This window comes from Aulostomus chinensis, chromosome 10 (genome assembly GCF_037954235.1).
Source record: "Aulostomus chinensis isolate RoL2024-O1b breed Wild chromosome 10, RoL_Achi_v1.0, whole genome shotgun sequence".
NCBI lineage: Eukaryota > Metazoa > Chordata > Actinopteri > Syngnathiformes > Aulostomidae > Aulostomus > Aulostomus chinensis.
The window spans coordinates 276,993-298,994 of record NC_141329.1 but is presented as its reverse complement, the minus strand read 5'-3'; the positions used below and the strand labels follow the sequence as shown (position 1 = coordinate 298,994).

General features: G+C 46.1%; 2 protein-coding genes across 4 annotated transcripts; both read right to left on the bottom strand.

Annotated features, from left to right (window-relative positions):
• Positions 1–1,001: 1,001 nt before the first annotated feature.
• Positions 1,002–9,515, bottom strand: pde9ac (phosphodiesterase 9ac). 3 transcript variants are annotated; one of them, XM_086215322.1, is made up of 19 exons: positions 8,858–9,515; positions 8,457–8,646; positions 6,340–6,410; positions 5,788–5,865; positions 5,522–5,565; positions 5,362–5,416; positions 5,118–5,188; positions 4,709–4,796; positions 4,546–4,627; positions 4,372–4,446; positions 4,209–4,295; positions 4,016–4,120; positions 3,783–3,865; positions 3,382–3,538; positions 3,164–3,277; positions 2,726–2,830; positions 2,472–2,600; positions 2,293–2,388; positions 1,002–1,286 (listed from the first exon to the last, which is right to left on the bottom strand). In XM_086215322.1, exons 2-19 carry the CDS (start codon positions 8,523–8,525, stop codon positions 1,236–1,238), a joined length of 1,560 nt encoding a protein of 519 aa, XP_086071448.1. In that variant the 5' UTR covers positions 8,526–8,646; positions 8,858–9,515; the 3' UTR covers positions 1,002–1,235. The 3 variants fall into 3 exon arrangements, with proteins under 3 accessions (XP_086071448.1, XP_086071449.1, XP_086071450.1); XM_086215323.1 differs by lacking the exon at positions 8,858–9,515 and adding an exon at positions 7,499–7,602 and having other exon boundaries at positions 8,457–8,598; XM_086215324.1 differs by lacking the exon at positions 8,858–9,515 and adding an exon at positions 7,531–7,602 and having other exon boundaries at positions 8,457–8,598.
• Positions 9,516–9,589: 74 nt separating this feature from the next.
• Positions 9,590–21,004, bottom strand: hepacama (hepatic and glial cell adhesion molecule a). Its single transcript, XM_086215325.1, has 7 exons — positions 20,805–21,004; positions 15,003–15,350; positions 14,622–14,903; positions 13,696–13,786; positions 12,251–12,318; positions 11,672–11,742; positions 9,590–11,583 (listed from the first exon to the last, which is right to left on the bottom strand). Exons 1-7 carry the CDS (start codon positions 20,893–20,895, stop codon positions 11,233–11,235), a joined length of 1,302 nt encoding a protein of 433 aa, XP_086071451.1. The 5' UTR covers positions 20,896–21,004; the 3' UTR covers positions 9,590–11,232.
• Between the last annotated feature and the right edge of the window lie 998 nt (positions 21,005–22,002).

Here is a 22,002-nt window from a genome sequence, read left to right as displayed (position 1 = left end):
GATACCATCAACATACAATTCGGTTTGCAGTAGTCGGCACACAAACGAGCAGAGTGTTCTACCGTAAATAGATAGCAATAATTGGTCCTGGCAAGACTTGACAAATATAGCTACACACTACAAAGTGATACTGCTGTTTATTAATGATCCTACTTGATTTTGGAATTCACAAACAAACCAAGAGATAAAGAATAAATACTGTCTTTGGTGACTCATGATGTGTTATTATTGTGAATTATGATGATTTTGATGATGAGTGGTATTGAGTGTGTGTGTGTGTGTGTGTGTGTGTGTATGTGTGTGTGCGTGTGTGCATGTGTGTGCGCGCACGAGTTAAATAAGATCAGCAGGTGAGGCAATAGTCACTCAGCTGAATTCTGGAGGAAACCAAGAGAGGCGTTGAGCACATCTGGGTACAACACATCTGGATAACTAGTCATATGTCAACACGTGTGGGCTGTGCCCCCCCAGTCTAAAACAATACAAGCGATCTCACTCAGAGACGACGGGTAGACGAGCCCTGAAAAACTGGATGCTGGCAGGCCGAAAGGAAGAAAGGGAGTGTCTACAGATTCCAGGTATGATCGCAGCTGCCTGGTGAGACTGTGGATGTCTGTGACAGTTTTAACACACGTGTTCAACAACATGATAACAGCAGCTTAGCTGTTGCCATGGAGATCTAAATAGCCACTCACTGTATTGCGTTGGGTTTTCAGTTCATTCACAGCCTGATGGACACTATTATGACTGATGTCACGTAAGAACAAACCCCAGAGCCTCCAGCCCGTGGCCTGGACCCGCTGGAGACCCCGTGACAGAAGAACACAGCTGATGTTAGATCTTAAAACTAGAAATTGCTGAACACTGCCTGCAGCTGCCTCCTTCTCCTGAACTCCCTCTGCACCTGTCAATCCAAGTATCGCCCGCTACTGTGAAAACTGGCACTTTGTCACGTTCTCCAATTCTACTGGAAATATTTTGGGGATTTTTTTTTTATTTAAGACATGAAGATACATGGTTGTCAATCTCAAAAATGTCCTTGAATGTTTCAGTTGAGCAACGGGTCTCTCGAGAGTGCTGAGAACACGATAAACACCATCAATATACAGCAGGTCCCGTTCTGTGCAACGGTCTATGTCAAAGTCCAAGCCTTCGTGACACCTAAGTTTAGATCAGGATGTAGTCGGCTGGACGGTTTCCTCTCCATCTGCCTCCATCTTGTCTCCACCCGGGCCTCACTCACGGTTGTTAAATCCTTTGGAGAATTTGATCACGAAAGATGACCCCTGTAATTAAAGAAGACTTCACATTAGTCAGAGAAGAAGAGGCTCTTGGACTAAAACTAGGCAGAACCATGGATGGAGAACAGCACCTGGATCAAACCAGGCCTGACCCCCACAAAGCTGGGCGCCATTTATCCACCACGGGCAGAACTGACTTGAGAGTGAGAATTGACTTCCATGAGCAGAAAATCAAATCTTACTCTGAGACTGGTGGCAGTTTCCCTCCATTTCAATGCGAAATGAAGGGATGCAGGTTATAGTTTTCATTCATGAGCAGAAATGTTTCTACCTGTAAGAAAACAAGGTGGTGTTGAAGAGAGAAATGAATGTGTTGCAATTTCATCACTTTGTTTTCAGCATTTCAACCTTGACGAGATGTGATTGGAAATATTTTCATCGTCTTTTTCTGTTGGCTCCCAAAAGTCCAGAGCCAACCAGACCAGTTTGGCTCCAACAACCAGAATTACGCTGCTGGTGAATCTTTTTGAGAATTAATTGATTTGACTTCAAAGTTTAATGCAAAATAATGAAAGTGCTGCAGATTCCTACAGGTGGGACAGGTGGGGGGAGGAGCTAGAGGGGGCATGGCAGAGCACGGTCACACTAACTAAAACACATCCAAACAGGCTTTTACTTACGCAGGAACTTCTGCACTCGCTGCAGACTTTACTTCTTCTTCCCGCCTAATGACATATTTTCAGTTTTTTTCTTCTGTGCCTCATTGAACAAAAGACACACCTGTATGTTAGCACGTGATTGGACAGGTGTGTTTGCATGACCCTGCCCATTTGAGACACTCGGCACAGCAACTCGGATTTTGAGATAGAAACAAACGAACTGTAACGCATCCAGTCTGGTGCTACGCTGAAACGAGCATGACCAGCATTCATTTAAATCCAAGTGTTGGTGAAGTACTGATCATGGATGGATGAAGGGATGGAGGGAGGGAAGGATGAAAGATGGAAGGATGAAGGATGGAGGGATGGATGGATGGATGGAGGGCTTCTACCTCCGTCATTGCGTCATCTATCTGCTTCAGTTCCTCGTAATGGTCCCTGGAGTCCCTCAGAGGCTGGACCATGATCTCCTCTATCTGAGGGAACAGCTGCAAACAACAACACAAGCGTGAGACAAGCAGGTGGTGCAGGTGGAGCAGATACACCTGCTGCTACAGGCAAGACGTCCTACCTTCATCACCGTCTCAAACATGGGGATGAGAACAAACTTGATGAATCCTATCTGCGCGGTGGGTTTGGTGACTTTGTCTCTGTCCATGAAGGGCGCCACAGGAAGGCCCTCAGACTTCTCTCTGTCACTCTGGAGACACAGACGGGGAAATGAGTCATGCTGAGGTCATCGTCAGTTATCGGACTCCTGTATTTGAGTTGCCTCCATGGGCTGGAGCTCCTCGTTACAGAGGCGAGCGTTCAGGATGTGGTCACCTGCATGAAGTACTCCTCCAGCAGGCAGTCCACCCACGGCTCAGCGACCTCAGTCGGTCTGACCTCGTTGGAAATATCGCAGCACTTGATCAAAACCATCTTCAGCTGAAAACATCAACAAACATCTCCACGTGAATGTCAGACAGTCGACCGAGAACAAATAGCGCTGTCTTCTACAGCCAGCCAGCGATGCAGCACTTTTAAACTGATTCATTGAAACAGAACATTCTAACCCTCATGAATGGAGGTTTAATTGCAGGGCATTTATTTTGATCATGTATCAAGCAGCCTTCGTCACAACTTTAGTGCCTGCACTCTGGTAGCCCTCCTCCTGATTGAGTAGAGAAGATCTCAACTGTGACTGTGCTGAGATCAGATCTGGTGGCTGAAACTAGCTGATGCTATGTGGGGATATGATGTGATGTTTGATGTGCATACACATGTCACATGCTCTTCATTAGTGAAGTCAAAGTTGTCCACTTTTTGCTTAAAGGAGTCGAGTATCTCTCCGTGTCGGGCCATGTCAGTGGCCAGGATGAGGGTGATAATTGCCTGGAGACACAGACCAAAACAAACACTTTCAATTGAAGTTAAATGAAGGTCCAAACTATACAACACACATTTACTGCCCACGAGTGAAGACATGCGCAGGCCACCTGTCTAATCTGTTTAAATGCCTCTGGGTCCACATTAGCGAAGATGTTGCACTCGGGAAGGGAGAGGATTTGGAAGGCCACAGCACAGTGATGGTTCTCCAGGGGAGAGATGTCGTTGTAGCGCACCGCCAGCTCCGTACGGGCATTGATTTGGTACCTGATGGGTGGATGACACGGGTGAGTGCACGGATCTAGCATGGATGGATGCATGCGTTTTCACTGCCTTCTTAAAACAACATCGTGATCTGAATCCACATGTTTTCATGCCTGAAATCTCCTCTGCTCAAACACTCACAGTTCATTGACAATAGTGTTGTGTGCAGGATGTCAAAACAAAGCAGGGTCAGCGGGATCCGTCGCGCTCGCCCCGTCACCCCCACGGACAGAATGGAGAGTCTTACGTGTTGTTGTAGCCAGGGTGGTCCAGGTCATGACACACTGCAGCTGTCATCAGGATGCCCATATCAGTGAGAGTCAGCTTCTCCTGGACAAGAGAGAAAACGTCCACTGTGAGCCCATGAACCGTTTATGCTAGAAACTGGTCAAAATCTCAGCGCAAATGACTGAGTCCTTCAAAGCTGGACAAAGGTGTTGAATGGTCGATGATCGACTTGAGTAAGGTTCCTACCCTCACCTGCAGGTTGCAGAGGTGGATCATGCCGTACATCATCTGACTAACACAGAAGCAGTGACGGAAGTTGTGGAAAGGGTTGTTTCTGTAGTTCTCCTGGATTGCCAACTAAAAAATAAATCAGCACATTTGGAAGAAAGTCTTTGAATGGGAAAGTTGTTCGTTCTCATCAGGTGTGCTGTTGCTGTCAGGTTACCAGCCAGCGTTTCAGTGTGATCGGGTTCATGTTGAATTCTTTCACCAGTCCCAAGTCATGGTACATGTACTCCAGACAGCTCAGCATCTGCAGCCAGAACACAAGAGAGAACCTGAGCCTGTATTTGGAGACTGAATCAGACATCAACTGATGTACAACTAACCTCATTGTGTTCCCAGTGCCAGACATCAAACGTTGGCTTCTTCAGTGCCTCGATAGTCTCCTGGGAGAGTGTGTACTGCACACGCCACGTAAAGAAAGCCGTTCGCCATTAACAAGAAAATGTAGATGTTGAGAAAATGCTGTGAATATGATACCGTGACTGCAGCAGACCCACCTTTGGGTAATTGGGGACGTCCCTTCTGGGAGTGACTTTCTTCCCGTCATCAGAGAAGTTGTACTTGCATGGACAGTTCACCCTGAAAAGAAACCCAATGTGAACTTTGAATGGATACTGGCGAAACTGGTTTATGCTGGTGGTCAGAGTGTGGGGGTCTAACCTGCCACCAACTCTTGAGGTCATCTCATCTCGTAGCTTCTTCAGATCATTTTTACACTTCTCAATCTCCACCACCTTCAAGCCCTCCACTGCAACGTGATGACAGAGATGTTGGCCCGTGTTTTATGTTGATGTGTGAGGCTGGACTGCATTGCCGTTCCAGAACAAGTCCTCTCACACAGGCTCTCTGAACTTCACATAGGATGCTGTGGGAGGACGCTACTGCTACTTCCTGTTAGCCTCCTGCTGGCTAGAATTTGAATGAACCATTTAATCACGTGGCTCTCTAAACTCTCCAAGTGCAATCAGATCAAATGGATTTCAAGGGCTTGGATGACTTTAACAACCAGCTGCTACAGTAATGGAGGAGAAGGCAACAGAGGAGTGGCACCAAACAGGCTTTGACTTACGCTCCACTCTTTTCTCCAGCATGGCCAGCCTGTTGGTGACCTCTGTCTTCAACTCATTGATGCGAAAAGCTCTGTGAGGATGAAAGATGTCATGTATGAGGCAGGCATATTTCATGCTGTTGAATGTTTGGGAAATGAAACACAACAAACAAGAAGGCCAACAAGGTGAGAGATGTCAGGTATGTAGGAGGTTGGGGGAGGGGCCATGCTCAGCCAGAGCATAATGGGGGGGGGGGGGGGTTACCTGCTGAACTGCTCGGCCACCTGGGACAACACATTCTGAAACATGTCGTCCTTCTCTGCAGACACAAACACACATCTGGTACGTCACTGCAAGTCACAGAGCAGACGCCTGCTGCTCATGCATGTTTTTGAACGAGTTCATGTGAAAGAGGAACGTTTACCTCCCAGTTGACCAGTGGACAGGGGGACAACTTTGTACAGACAGCTGACCAAAGAAAAGCAGACGTGTCATCACTTCATAGGATTGACAGACGCTTGTAAACATTATAAAATCTTAAAACAATGTCACTTTAGCAGCTATTATGTAAATGTGACAGAGCCCAGGAGCAGCGACTGACGGTCATGTGGTGACGTTATCTGGTGTAAAACAGAGTGCAGATGTTGAAAAGAATTACTTCAATAGAAAAGCATAATGCTGCTGTGTTACTTTGGAGAGTTGGTGGGCATGGTGGGATCTATGGAGACCAGGGCACCCTCTGGATCCACCATCATGATGGCAGTGTTCCTTTGGTCAGAGGATGAGAGGAAAAACATGAGCAAAGCTGCAGCCATCTTTGTTGTGGTTCTGATGGTGGTGCTCCAGAAACACTGCGTTTCACATTTGGAAAATTCATAACAAATCAGCCATGCGGGCTGCAACCTTGCAATTTACACCAAAATGTAGCCAAAGTGAATGGAAATTGTCATTGGTGCGGGCCGGCAACAATTTGGAAGTCAAGATTCTGTTTTTCTCAAACCCACTGAACCTAGCTCCTCCCATTTATGTTGCTAAATTAACAATAAACCACACGACAAAGGATTCAAGAAATGTGGTGTATTTCCCTCCCTGCTCAGCCAAAATGTGAACCCCTGTCTGTTCACCAGTCGCGTGTCTTTGCTCTCCCCTCACTCATCCTGGGTCACCAGGTCTGCTGAACACCTTTCTTTGTTCCAAGGTTCGTATTTGCTTTGAGCTGAAAAACAAGCAAGAGGAACCAACCTGGGAATGTTGGACGAAGAACACAGAAGCTCTTTGATGTCACAGGGACTGCAGTGCCGACTGAACACCACCTGTGGGCGCACACGTCTGTTTGAGCTTCATGACATGTACGCTGTGTGTCGATGTGAAGAAGCACACGCAACTGATGCGTTAAGACGCTGCAGCAGTAAACACACATAGGAGAAGCTTGGCCTTGTCTTCCTGCTGTACTCTACTGTACTGTACTGATCTCTACTGTACTGTACTGATCTCTACTGTACTGTACTGATCTCTACTGTACTGTACTGATCTCTACTGTGCTGATCTCTACTGTGCTGTACTGATCTCTACTGTACTGTACCGATCTCTAGTGTGCTGTACTCTACTGTAATGATCTCTACTGTGCTGTACTCTACTGTGCTGTACTCTTCTGTACTGATCTCTACTGTACTGATCTCTACTGTACTGATCTCTACTGTGCTGATATCTACTGTACTGTGCTGATCTCTACTGTACTGTACTCTACTGTGCTGTACTGATCTCTACTGTGCTGTACTGATCTCTACTGTACAGTACTGATCTCTACTGTACTGTGCTGATCTCTACTGTGCTGATCTCTACTGTGCTGTACTCTACTGTACTGTACTGATCTCTACTGTGCTGTACTCTACTGTACTGTACTCTACTGTACTGATCTCTACTGTACTGTGCTGATCTCTACTGTGCTGATCTCTACTGTGCTGATCTCTACTGTACTGTACTGATCTCTACTGTGCTGTACTCTACTGTGCTGTACTCTACTGTACTGTACTCTACTGTACTGTACTGATCTCTACTGTACTGATCTCTACTGTGCTGTACTGATCTCTACTGTACTGTACTCTGCTGTGCTGTACTGATCTCTACTGTGCTGTACTCTACTGTGCTGTACTCTGCTGTACTCTACTGTACTGTACTCTTCTGTGCTGTACTCTACTGTGCTGATCTCTACTGTACTGATCTCTACTGTACTGTACTGATCTCTACTGTGCTGTACCCTACTGTGCTGTACTCTGCTGTACTCTACTGTACTGTACTCTTCTGTGCTGTACTCTGCTGTACTCTACTGTACTGTACTCTTCTGTACTCCACTGCGCTATCTCTTTACAGCCTTTGGCTGTACGACCAGCTTGCACTCTACCGCAGCTGCACGGTCTGGATAGAGGCACTAACGGCTCCAGCGGGGCACGATGGGGAGGACACCTCAGAGCAGAGGGGAGGGTGACGTCAGGGTTAGTTTCCTGTCTGAACAAGGACACGTCAGAGAACCCAGTGAGGGACAATGAGGAAGAAGGAAAGGACACAACCCATGATGACAGCAGCACGTGAAGGCATCTCAGCCTAGATCACTAGATTATGAGGCAGTAAGTTGGCAGACAAGAGTGTGTTAGTTCCTGGTTTGAAGGCAGCAGGTGTAGCGGACAAATGTTCAGCCTTCACTGCGTTCTCAGACCTCTTGAAACGACATGTGTCATCAGCAGCTCCCTACTTGAAGCACTTTACACAAGCAGATCTGCACGGGATTCATTGAACTGCATGCAATATGCCGTTATTTCAAAATTAAGCTTTGCTGAAAATAGTTTTTCTTATTTTGTGCTTTATCATAATTTATTCTTCGATCAGTCCTATGTTGCTTCTGGAAACGTTGATGTACAGACAGAAATATGGAAGCTGTTGACAACAGGTGCTTGGTTCTGTCAGAAACACCTGTACAGCACCACAGTCTAATTTTAGCTTTGCTCAGGTTAGTCCACTGGGATGTGACTGAAGAAGCAAGGAATTATTAATTAATTATACAAATTGTTTTAATATTAATGGACGCCTTTTTCCCTCAACCTATAAGGCTCCTGATTTCTGACTCCAATCATCCTTTTCTGTCACAGTTACATAGAAAACTCATGAGCCAACACAGAAATGAGGACACACACAATGTTGTTTGTTTACACCAACGTAGCATCAAAGTCATCACATTTTGGAATCTTAACTCCACCACGGACGTGCAGTCTTAACGTGATCTAAATTTGTCGTCACATGACATTGGCTATGGAAATGGCAGTGCTGTATTTTATATTATATTTGGATATTTCCCTTCAGCTCACCTTCTGCACCTTCCCATCCACATCCAGGTAGATGCTTTTGGGGGCATAGGAGGAGGAGCTGGAGCCCATGCTGACCTCCCTCTCCTCTCTGTCTCCGAGCCTGCAGAGCCGAACAGGACGTTTCCCCGATGATCCACGAGCTCAGCGACTGACGGAAGGAAACTCAGAACACGGAGCTGCACATGAATTCCTGATAAGAACCAGAAAACCATTAAGCAGCTTGTGAATCCATTCTGAATTGCTTCATATTGTATATTCTGGCCGAATTTTCGAGTCAAGTTTGAGTTTAAGAACAGATGCTAACTTTACGCCACATTTAGTTTCAGTAAAAGGAAAAACTGAAGGCACTCAAAATGTGTCAAACGTGTCCATGAAGGCTGCAGCACATCAGCAGAACTCACAGTCTTGGTGGTGAACTAAGGTCGCAGGAGCAGGAGACGGAGCCCAGCGGGGAGGAGAGGCGATGAGCGACGGACGAGCCCAGCAAGGCTTGTGTGAGGGAGCTGCGGGGCTTCGGAGTTCTATGAATATAACCGGCACTCTCACCGGTTGCCAGGGGACCGTTACCGTGGCGAAAAATAAGACAACCCTGATGTCTTAAGTGGCACGGGCCTTTTACCTGCGGTGGCCTCTTATGTTCACTGAACTGCTGCATCTCATAGAAAAAGGCTTTATCTGATGGTGGGCGCAGCTGCTGGCGGGGAACCACGTGACGCTGCTGGACGCAGCAGACTCTGCGGCCCACAAGCCTGTTGACTACAGGCAATTATCACTGGAGCGCTTCACACAGGGGAAATGGTGTCTTAGCAGGGTGAGTCCAGCTCGGACCAGGAGCTGCCGACACGCACATGCACCTGCACCAGTTCGCGCGTACTGGTTTCTGTGGTTTCGTGGCATCGGTCCACTCACCGGCTCGGCGGTGAGAGCAGGTCGAGCAGCTGCTTTGGTCAGATGAGGTCACTTGAAGAGACTTCCGAGTTGATTTTATTTTTAGTGACAGCTTGAAGCTATTTGATCACATGATGTCTAATCAGCCGGTTTGAGAACATTCTTGATCATCTGGGTAGACTTCACCCCCCCCCCCCCCAACACACACGCACACACAACATGTTAAGAGACTACGACAGGACATCAGTCACTATCTGAATTATCACTCATGAAGAAGGAGGCTGCATCATAAAGTCAGTCTGGTCTGCTGGGAATTGTTCAACATGCTGGTGTGAGCATGAGTGGGAATGCTGGACCAGGTGGGAGGAGGAGGTAATTCATTAGAGATGGAGAGCGTCACACATAGTCAGTATTCAACTCACAGGACACACACACACACACACACACACACACACACAGATGTGATCCTGCTCTCCAGAGTCTAATTAGAGTCTCCAGTCTGATCCAGCCTCCTCCGACATGCTGGATGAGGAGGAGGATGCAAACATGCTTTATGACTGAAACACAGAAAAAAGAGGTTTACTTCACTAAATTTCCACAACTATCAACAAAAATGACTCGTTCTCATGACCTGAGGACATTCAGTTTTCACTGAGCTACATATGATAATGCATATTTGTGTATTCATGGGTTTTTGAATGAAGAGACAAACAGGGTTTCAATTAGAACAAAGACTGGCAGCCCACATCAAAACAGGATCTGATTGCTTATGAAACTCGTCACACCTTCAGCGACCTAATGAACATTTCAGGATAAAAGCAATCAAATAAATCATGCAGATGTTCATGATGAAAGCTGAGCAGCTGGACATCTGAGGGGAGCAGATAATAGCACCCTGCCAGTGCACCCTTCCCACCTCGGACAGAATCACTCAAAACTAGGGAGATAAAACAAGCCACGCTGAATAATTACGACCTCACAGTCTGGGTGCGAATGCTTGATTAAAAATGATTGGCGGCCACGTGATTGCCTGGACTACTTTAAGTTAAGTTTGACTGTAAATGTGAAAAAAAATAGTTTAAAGCTTCCTCTTAAGCTTGATTAGGCCTCGGTGTATACATCCTAATCATGGCTGTTCGATCTGTGCGACCGAAGCTGACAATCCCTCCTCAAGCAAAGCAAAACAGCAAAAAGACATCAACTGGCAAAACTCACTTTAATATCGACTTCATATCAAGGATTAAAAAGGTTGGTAAGGTTGGAAGGAAACAAAGGTTCACTGTGTTTTATTCTCATGTGAATCCTCCCTTTTGGACCTTCCTGACCCTCAGCCTGCACCAAAACACAGAATCTAAGAAAAAGTGTTGGTGACATCTAATGGTCAAGAAAGGAACTACCATCTAAGAGAGGGAGCGAGAGAGTGTGTTATGAGTCACTGTCATGGTGGAGAAACAAACAAAACTGGTGACAAAACCTAACAAATATTGTAATTTTTTATTACCTTAGGTTATGTAATCACCTAATGTAGAATACAAACATTTTGGGGTTTAAATACTGAAAGAAACAACAAACAAACAACCCTAACCTCAACACTGAGCTTCACTTTGCTCCACAAAGGTATGACACACACGTTCCCACAAGCATTCATAACAATCATCAAGACCAGTACCACAGCAGGAACGTGCCTCGTATTACAACATACTACAGGACAGGGTACTCTCTCCTACTGCATCAAAAGACTACAGCGATACTGTGATCACGTCGCCATGGTGACAGATCGTGATGGAATATGAAGACGAGGAATTAGCTGATCTCTAATCCTATTTCATGAGACCATCGTCCTCTTGGCTGGACACTACGTATGCACATTACCAGAACCCCCCTGGGGTCACTGCTGGGAGGAGCCGTGAGTCTGAAGGCTGGCAGCTGGACACTCTGCCTCCACAGGTAGGTGGCTGGCTGGGATGCCCACTGGAGGCCGAACCTTTCTTATCGGGCTGAAACTGCGTGGCGAGGGACTGGGGGAGTGGGCGGGTGAACGGACAGCGTGAAGCGGTGGTTGTGGGAGTGGCTGGGCTAAGGGGGAGGGGCTACGCGGGTACCTGCGTGGGGCAGACCAGATGGGCTGCTCAGTTCTGTTGGAGGACGGGGGAAGGACTGGGGTGTAGGTAGCAGACATACTCAATCCTGATAGGCTGTGAGCATTGCCAGAGGATTCTTCCAGACGTTCAAGAGTTTCCTGAAACAAGACGAAGGGAGAGATTTTAGACACTTTTCTGCCAGAGGATGTGGATGGTTTGTTGCTGGCCAGCTGGCTCCTCACGTACATCTTCGTTGAGGACGTACAGAGGCATTGGACTCCTTCGGCCAAGGGTGGTTGGTTTGGGTACCACATCAACTGCAATCAACAAGTACATAAAATATGGCTTAACACTTGTTGACATCATTTGACTTGTGTCAAAGGTCATCAAGGTTTTTTTTGCAGCACTTGTGTCTCCATCTTCTGGCAATAAGTTACTACAGACAGCTGTTGGCAAATCGAAGGTAACAATGTAGCCGACCATTTCTGTTGTGATGTCACCACCCCAGAAAATTTGTTACATGATGAGAATTTGATCCATTTGATCTGGTAACATTTGGAAGGTAAAGTGGATCCTAACAACTGCCTAAAATGGCTGATTCTTGTTTGTTGTTTGTGTCTCGACTGCTCTTGTAAGGTGACCTGAGAGCTTTGCTGATGAATGAGATGTGTGGTTATTAAATTCCCCTGGGCTGAGCTGGTGGAAGTGGCTGGGAGAGGACAGTCTGGGGGCATCCTTGCTGAGGCTGCTGCCCCTGCGACCCGCACCAACAGGAGGACAACGAAGTCTTTACGTGACCACGGAAACAGAGTAAAGGTTGCTCACCATCATGGCCATTGTCACTCTGCTCCACATAGATGGGAGCTCTTTGGGGGACCGGCCGGTGCTTCTTTCTGAAGCAGGAAGAAGCAAATGAAAGCACTTGCAAACATCATATATGTGTGTGTGTGTGTGTGTGTGTGTGTGTGTGTGTGTGTGTGTGAGAGTGTGTGAGTGAGTGTGTTTGTGTGAGTGAGAGTGTTTGTGTGTGAGTGAGTGTGTGAGTGTTTGTGTGAGTGTGTTTGTGTGAGTGTGTATGTGAGTGTGTTTGTGTAAGTGTGTGTGTGTGTGTTTATACATACATACATACATATATATATATATATATATATATATATATATATATATATATATATATACATACACCGTATTTTCCGCACTATAAGACGCACCCAAAAACCTTGAATTTTCTCAAAAACTGACAGTGCGCCTTATAATCCGATGCGCCTTATGTGTGGATCAATATTGGTTCATTATGGCTACCGTAGTCAGGGGGCATCGCCGAAGTAACGGCGGTAAAAACGGTATCGTCACTGACGATACCAGAGAGGCGGGGTTCACCCTGGACAGGTCACCAGTCCATGGCAGGGCCAACACATAGAGAGACGAACAACCATTGGCTCTCCCAGCCACGCCTACGGTCAATTTAGAGTCTGGATTAACCTGGTCCCTCTTGATGTCTTTGGACTGTGGAGGAAGCTGGAGAACCAGAGAGAACCCAGCAGGAACAGGGAGAACATGGAGACTCACCCAGAAAGACCCCGTGCTGCAGCCGGGGCTCCACCCACAACCTTCTTGCTGGGGGGCCACAGTGAGGACCACTGCACCACCGTGCAGCCCTTATTGAAAATTCATTAATTTAAAATACGTTTGTCAGGCACAGTCTGGCATAACGCTCAAGCTCTCTTTTATAGCGAAAATACGCTTATAAAATGTACAATGTATGTCATAAAAAACGTATTGGCTTGAATGGTACTTGAATCTACCCAGGCGAGTCAGACTCCGTTTCGTTCAACTGCCCGACGGGCTTCTTTAAATGTTCATGCATCACCGCCATGATACGCACTGTCTGCTTTGCAACCTTTGCCAGTAGTCTTTTTATCCGCCGTATCCAGGCTAAAATGCCACCAAACTTTAGAAGTTTTGGTACGCGTACCTGAAGTTTGACGCCGCGTTCCTGTATGTTACCGCTCAGAGACAGAGACACTATTGCGCCGGGGCGACTCTCAGCAGAGATTATAATCAACTGAGATGCCTCACTCTGTTGGAAAAACGCATGTGGCGACAATAGTCGACAATAAATTCCATTGTTGACTATTTCTATTATCGATTTTTGTCGACAACTTCGACTAATCGTTGCAGCCCTAATATATATATATATATGTATGTACTAGACAGAGTCACATTTGGTAACACAGCCAGCAGAGACCAGGAGAAAGAGAAAGTCTCACTTGGAGGGTTTCCAACAGGCACACACCGTCACCAGGGTGATGAGGAGGAAGATGCCCCCAGTGGACAGGATGATGTACAGTGAGCTCCGTCCTAAACCGGAGGGAAACACAGGTGAAGACAGGAAGGAAGAATGTTGTGATGCCAAGCTGAGAAACATAATTATGGGGAAACAAACCCAGGATGTGAAACAGCAAAGTTGAATATTTAGTTGCTGTTGATGTGTGAGCACAGCAGACTACATAATACCCCCCCCCCACACACTCACACAAACAGACACTCACACACACACTCACAAACACGCACAAAGACACACACTCACTAACACACACACACTCACAAACACGCACAAAGACACACACTCACTAACACACACACACTCACTCTCACACACTCACGCACATTCACACTCACAGACACACACTCACTCAAGCTCACTCACACACTCACTCACACACACACGCACAGACACACACACACTCACACAGACACACACGCAAACACTGACACACATACGCACACACAGACACTGACACACACAAACACTCTCACACACACACAGACACTGACACACACTCACTCACTCACACACACTCACACACACAACAGACTCCATGCTGGCGCCCAGTCAACCTGCAGCTTTAGCCTGTTGTTGGAAGTCTCGCTAACGCGAGCTGACCGGTGATCACCTGTTTGAACGTTACATTTGAACGTAGAGGTGCAGGTGTAACATGCCACCTACTGTAGACCGTGAGCTGGACTGGCACGCTCTTCATGCTGCTGATGGGGATCACACTCACACACACACTCACACACACACACTCACGCCACCTACTGTAGACCGTGAGCTGGACTGGCACGCTCTTCATGCTGCTGATGGGGATCACACTCACACACACACTCACACACACACACTCACGCCACCTACTGTAGACTGTGAGCCGGACTGGCACGCTCTTCATGCTGCTGATGGGGTTCTCCACTGTGCAGGTGTAAATGTCATCGTCTGACATCAGAACGCGTGCGATGGTCAGCACCTTTTCATCATGTGACAGCAGCAGACGTGAGTCATTGGTCAGCAGCTTTCCTCCCTTCAGCCAACCGTAGATGGGTTTTGTGCCATTGTCGTGGGAACAGTGCAAGTTGAAGTACTCGCTGTACTCCAGGACAGAGGATGCCATCATTTGAATGTAAGGTTTGGACACAGGAGCTGAGGACGACAGGACAGGTGACAGGGCGTTTGACCAGATCCTGACTGACAAGCGGAATTCTGTCGCTCAGATTAAGCTGAGATGTTAGACACTACTACCATCCACAGTCAGCTCGATGTAGCGCTCCCCTGTGAAGGTGTCGTCCGTGATGGAGATCTCCACCTCATACGCTCCTTCGTCGGACAGTTGCAGGTTGTGCAGCAACAGAGAGCCGTTGTCAAACACAAGGATACGGTTGCGGTACTCGGGCCGCAGGTTCCCTATAATGTCTGTTCCGATGGACTGCACAACAGTGATGGGTTTGTCTTTGTCCCTCTTCAGCTGCCACTTGATGACCGGCTTGTCAGAGCTGCTGCTGGAGTAGCTGACAGATAACAGAGCCTCTTTCCCCACCGTCCCCCTCACCACCTGGGCCTGGCTCGTCACGTTGACCCCCAACACCTCACCTGGAACACAGAGTACAGGACGAGGACTGGAGGAGTATTGGAAGAGTACAGGAGGACTGCAGTCACTGAACAGCCGTTGATGTCCAATTTCACAGGAATAAACTCCCACTATTTCTGCTTAAATTATTACTTCTATCATTGTGTTACAAACAATAGGAAATCTGAAGGTAACCTGGACAGATTACTTTCACACAACTGTAAATTCAATTTGGGGTATTTTTCATGTATGAGTTGCTTCCACCAACAAAGACATGATGATGACATCAAAGATGCTTTGATGTTTACTTCATTGTGGTGTTACAAGCTTTCCCTCGGAGGACGGCTGGTAGGAGTGTCCACATTGCTGGGGAACCACTCTGCATCACAGGTATCTCAGGTTCACAAGCTTACAAAGATGTTTTTTGGGCTCCTGGATAGGAGAACCATGTTTGTATTATGTCCGTTACTTCAGGACCAGAAAGTATCACTCGACGCGGTTGTAGTAACAACCAACAACTCCCGTTTTATTATGGTTCCACACACCTATTTCCAGACCAGGCGCGAGTAACTCCTAGCTAGGTATCACAAAAGAACGCTGCACGGCAGAACAGTGCCATGCCTGCAGCATAATAGAACCGTGCACTATACAACAATGGAATATCTAGACATAACGGTTTGGCTGGAGGGAGTTCCACTTCTTGTGGGACAAATTTCCTTTTTAGATGCCCTTGTATCTCTCAGTCTGAACCCATTCTAGCGGTTGTTCTTGCTTTGACCCTCTGCTGGTCCACCCATTTGATGATTCCTGTTGGACCCTACACCTGCTGTCGGCAGCTGTCTCCACCTGTCTCCAGCTGTCGTCAGCTGTCGCCAGCTCTCTCCACCTGTCTCCAGCCAAGATATGTTTCAGGGCTGCTCCTCACTGCTCTTCCTTGATTCCTCCTTGCCCGTACAGTCACTTCATTCCTTCCCCTTGAGTCACAGGGAAGTCGTACTGCAGGAACGGCCAATGCAGTCTGGATATGATGCCATACTGTAACCCTCCAAAGCAGCAGGCTGTGGTCAGCTGCCTTGAGCCAGTACAGCTTTGGGGTCTCTAATGTCTGGGCACTGCGTCAGAGAGCAGTCTAGTTCTTTCAAAGGCACCAGATCCCTTCTTCTTGAATCATTGCAATCTCTAACCCTTGACAGCTGAAGATGTGTCTTGCCAGCTTTCCTTTAAGTTTAGTACGGCTCCGCGATCGCCAAGGCTTGATTGTATCTGTGACCGTGTGGTCATCTTCTCCAGTGTCCGTAGGAAACATCGCATTCCTTGATTGATGGCGTCATCAGGGTTACATGATCCATGGAACCTCAGCAGGTGGGATGTTTTCTTTCTTCTGCCTTCAGATTTAGATTCTTGACAACCACAAATCAAGGCAAAAGCAAATTGTTGATATAAATGGTAGAGTTTTAATAATAAATGGAGCTACGTTCTCGAGCCCCCGTCCAGTTACGCTAATCTCATCTAATATAATCTAATCTGATCCAAGAGTGGTGTCACTGGTCATATTTTCTCTTCATGTGACTGCTTCTGCTTTTATGATGAGAGACACAGCTATTGAATAAAGCCTCAGTCAGAGTAAATGAATTCAATTATTCACCCCTGCGCTTCCCTTCATCGCAACATGTGAACATGTCTTCTATTAAAGTTCCTCTGGAGTTTTTCTCCTCTAAGGCAATGTTGCTTTCTCTGAATATTTTGCATCACTCACTTCATCCTGCTAACAGGGCATCTCTCACAGTACCACTTTTGAATTAAGTATTTGTTGAACACAGTTTGCATCCTTGAATAGTATTAAATATGAACAAAGTATCTTAAGGTGAGTACACTCTAGTCATCCTACAGTGCATTCGTGGTGTAAGTTCAGTTTGGGAATTCACTGTTTCTACTACTTCAACTACTCTTTGTGTATTACATGCATGTTAATCCAACCATCATATATTATTGTACTTCTTTTTGTTCACAAAGTCTCTCTGGAGTTCTTCACTCTCTCCGGTGCTGCATGTTTTACATGTTCTCAACTCCATCCATCCATCCATTGTCTTCCGCTTATTCCTACATTAAGGGTCGCAGGGGGGTGGAGCCCAGCGTCAACAGGCGTGAGGCGGGCCAGTCCATCGCCAACATAGAGAGACGAACTACCATTCACACTCACATTCATACCTACGGTCAATTTAGAGTCTGGATTAACCCTGGTCTTGATGTCTTTGGACTGTGGAGGAAGCTGGAGTACCAGAGAGAAGAAGATCCCGTGTCCGTGCCAGGACTCAAACCTGGAACCTTCTTGCTGTGAGGCCACAGTGCTAACCACTGCACCACCGTGCAGCCCTGTTCTCAACTCCCCCTTCTCATATTCAAATGGCTCCACTTACAGGAACTTACTCACGAATGAAATTAGGCCACGATTACAAAAACGGATGGTTTCACCCTCTATGTTTTCAAAAACAACATCGTTGACGCCAGACTGTTGTCAAAATAATCTTCATTTACACGAACCCGCATAAATATGCTGTTAAGAGCTGCTATGAGCATGCCAAACCAATAGGTGGCAGTGTAACAAGAAGCATAAAGTCATGCTAGCCAATCAGAATCCTAGAAAAAAAAACAACAACGAATGACACGAGTTAGTTAGTTTGATGTTCTGAAGCCTAAATGTCCGTTTCCCTTTGTTTACATGCAAACGTGAAAACTGAGTTTTTCAAAATCTCTCCTTTGGCCGGAGTTTTCAGAAATGATCGTTTTCATGTAAACGAAAGGCCAAAACGCATGGAAACATCACCGTTTTTGCATCGCGTAAACGGGGCCTTAATCTAAAAAATGAAAGACACCAAACTCATTGTGCTTCAGAATCTTGGTTTGAATTTTGTTTATTCAAGTCAAGATATGTTTTAATACCTTATATTTTGAGTCCCTTCTTTCAATATCTGGTCTAATATGTTGTTCACAATATACTGATAAATAAAGAATGTGTAGAAGAGGCCCCAAAGTTATAAGTTTATTAAGATTATGTTTGGTTATTATCTGGTTAATATTTAGTCATTATATCCAATTTTCTGTGTATTCATTTATTTGTGTGTTATTGAAGTGAGCCCACCCACGTGATGTGTGTCGTTAAGTGACGTCAGCCAATCAGAGGAGAGGAGCGCTACAGTGAGCGGTGATCGACAGTGGGTGGCAAAATAAGTTAATACAAGTATCTGTGCGTGAATAAGAGTAAGTCCATACATTTCATACATGTTTAATAAGTTATTGGTGATGTTAAGAGCAGTTTTAACTGTCCCGTAATGTAGGACGTTTTGTTTATTAAGTTCGATTTATCGCCGAAATTAAGCTAATGCTATTAGCCACCGGAAGTGGATTTTCAGAATAAGATCGTAACCGGAAGTGCTGTTTGTGATGTCTGCATTAGCGCTGTTTCTAGAAATTCATTGAGATCATTTGATTACCTCTTTCAGTTTAATTATGTATGTTATTTCACATGTGGCCTTTTAATGTGGATACTGAGTTTTGTACTGATTTGTGTTTTTGTTATTCTTGATTTCTTTGTAGAAAAAACCACAACACACTCTCACAAACACCCAGTCATACTGTCACCCATGCTGCTGTTAAACCCAGATAAGAAGAAAGTAAAGACGGTTGATTGCAGCTGAGCCTCTCAGACTTTTTATTCCCCTCATACTCTGTAAATGGCCTTAAGTGGTGTTCTGGCCGACACTCCTGCGTGAACCAATAGTAAACCTACAACCGGCACCCAGTTGCTCCCCTACAGAATGTGATTTCTATTTATTTATTCATCATCATGGCCCCTTCTGAACCATGTTCAAGGTCTGGACTCCTACATTTGCCTTATTCCTGGGCTTCTTCGTGTTGCTTCGAGTTAATACTTTTTCTCCTTATTTTTCAGATTTAGGTTTGGTCTAAGCCAATTTTAACAAAGTTCCTGTTTTACTTTCAAATCAGGACCCTCTTGAGTCTCCTTTTCCTTTTCCTGGGTTTCCCCCGTTTAAGGTGAATCACCTGTGTCTCATCACTTCATCAGTCCTCCTCCGTGTTCCTGCTGTGTCGTTCGTTCAGTTTATGTTTCTGCCTCATTCTATTTGGGATCATCCGTGTTTTCATCTCTTCAGAGTTCATCATCCAGCTGCTTTTTATTTTGTGAGTTTTGATCCTTTCAATTGAAATAACATCTTTGTTGCTCAAGTCCTGCCTTCCTCATCATATCCCTGACATTGTTGCTTTATTTAGTGCTTTTTTTAAGATGTTAAGATGTTGCAATGATTATTTATTTATATATATATATATATATATATATATATGCAATTCCTAATAATCATATATAATTTAGCATTAATACATTTTTAAAAAGATCAAGTTTCGTATGTAGGCCTGGATGTTGCCACCAAACACCCTTTAGGCCTCTTTTCTTTGTTGCTGTTTTAATGAGCAGGAATTCTTTGCATGGATGCCTACAAGCAGCCATTAGTGAGTGTGAGTGCGCATGTGCGTGTCTGTGCATGTGTGTGGGACACTCTGCACACAAACAAATGCATATTGACTCACTTTGTGATCCCCTGATGTCTCGTCACATCTTAATCACTTCTTTGTCACACCCAGGAATTCCTCGCGACCCCTCTTAGAGAACAACTAATATACTCATTTTGATTTGTGTTGCCCAATTATCCTCCACCTCCCGCAGGAATAAGGTATTACAGCCGGGACCGCATTTCGACCTTTGTAGAGGAGCCAGTCTAGGAAACCAAACGCAGCCAAGCTGTGCTGTTCACAGCGGAACTGCTATAACTCAGTGCTGCTGAACACACGGACGTCCAAACACTGGCTGCTCTTCCAGGAAAGAGAGAGACGGCGAGTCTGCACTCTTCACTATTCTTTGAGTGAGGCAGTTAGCAGAGCATCGCCTGGTTTCCATGGTAACCATTTGGTCTGCCTGACAGGGGTTGCCTAGGCGACAAGACAAAGGGCATGATTGTTGGAACTAGTTTCCTCCCTTGAAAAGAGAGAGAGAGAGAGAAACTCTTTGTCACTGGTGAGCTTGGGGATAGGCACAGGGTCTGGCGATTCAGCTCAAACTAGCCTGATCAAACTTTCTCAAACCAAAATCAACAAAACAATGTGAGCACAAAAATAGTCTCTGCCCTTTTCAACACATCATCAGAATCAAGCCTGAGCTGTAGAAGCCACTTGAGTTTGTGATGGTGTGATGGGCTCACCAGTCATGAACTAAACGACTGAGAACAGACAAGCAGAACAACCTGAATGAAGTTTACAAACAGCAAATAGCAGGGCTATAGTTGAAGGGAGATCAGCTGACTCATAAAAGTGCTGTTAGACTTTCTCAATCTCAGACGTCTCATTTTACAGTGAAGTAAGGAGTCTTGATTCTCTGTCTGAAGCTGAAAGATGTCAGGACCTACCTGCGAGTAGGAGGAGGCCCAAGAGAGTGAGCAGTGGAGGAATGTCAGTCAGAGGGTCGCCTGTAGAGGAGGTCTTCCTCTCCACCTTCATCGTGTGTCCCGGGCAGAGTCGCTCTCTCTCTTAGTGAACATGGTTTATCCACCCTGAGCACGTCTGGGAATCAACACTCTGCAACACTGGCCCGCTCACACTGAGCCCCTCTGCTCTGAGCACCAACAACAGCCCACTGTGTGTGTGTGTGTGTGTGTGTGTGTGTGTGTGTGTGTGTGTGTGTGTGTGTGTGCGTGCCCTCCTTTCAAAGAGGAGCCCACAAAACAGGCTTTTTGCGGCATCAAGTTGTTATTTTTGTCCAGCAGTCATGAAAGACTTAAAAGCAATCTTGAGCGACTTTTCAAGAATCCCTGCTGGGAGGAACGACTGTACACGAACGCAGCAGCGACTCAGAGACACCAGAGAGTTGGAAAACAACTCACTTGCCCTTTTTGGCCTGCTATTGTGACATTGTGCAAACTCTTCTCTGCACCAGGGCTTCACAATAAACTCACAACATGTCACTTGGCAACCGACCTGTTGCTGACCCCCCCCCCCACACACACACACACACTTTCATTTGCTCACACCGGTGCTTGCTGTACCTGCATGTTGATGAAACCACTGCCGAGGGAAGATTGAAAACCTTTTCTACAGTTTGTCCCCTAGGTGGCGTTAAAGCTACACGAGGAAGTAAATCAAGCTGCCAAACAAAGCGTCAGTTTTGACATGAAAGTTGTAGCTTCTATTGTGACACTTTGGTTTTTTTCGGCTTGGACAGAAGGGTTGTACAAAGGGAGGTTTCATACAGCAGAGGAATCGTCAGCTGCTGTTTGCCACCACTGTCCCGGGCCTCTGTCTTCAAAGCCGGACCTTTCCCCTCCGCCTGCCCTCTCATCTTTGACCACAAATCAGGAGGGACAAAAAGCTTTGTCCCATTAAGGCAAGAACCAGCCAAAACCTTTCAGCCAAGGCAGACTTGACCAAAATCTGGTATTTATTTATCTGCTGCTGATTATGAGCTGACGACAGTAACGTTGCTCTCATCTCTCTCAAGTTGTGTGACCCACTAAGCAAAAACCCCTCTGATGTTGGGACCATTGTAACATCCACTGGAGAGGCAGGTGGTGGCGCCCCTGCTGTTGTTCATGGCTCATACATCTCTAA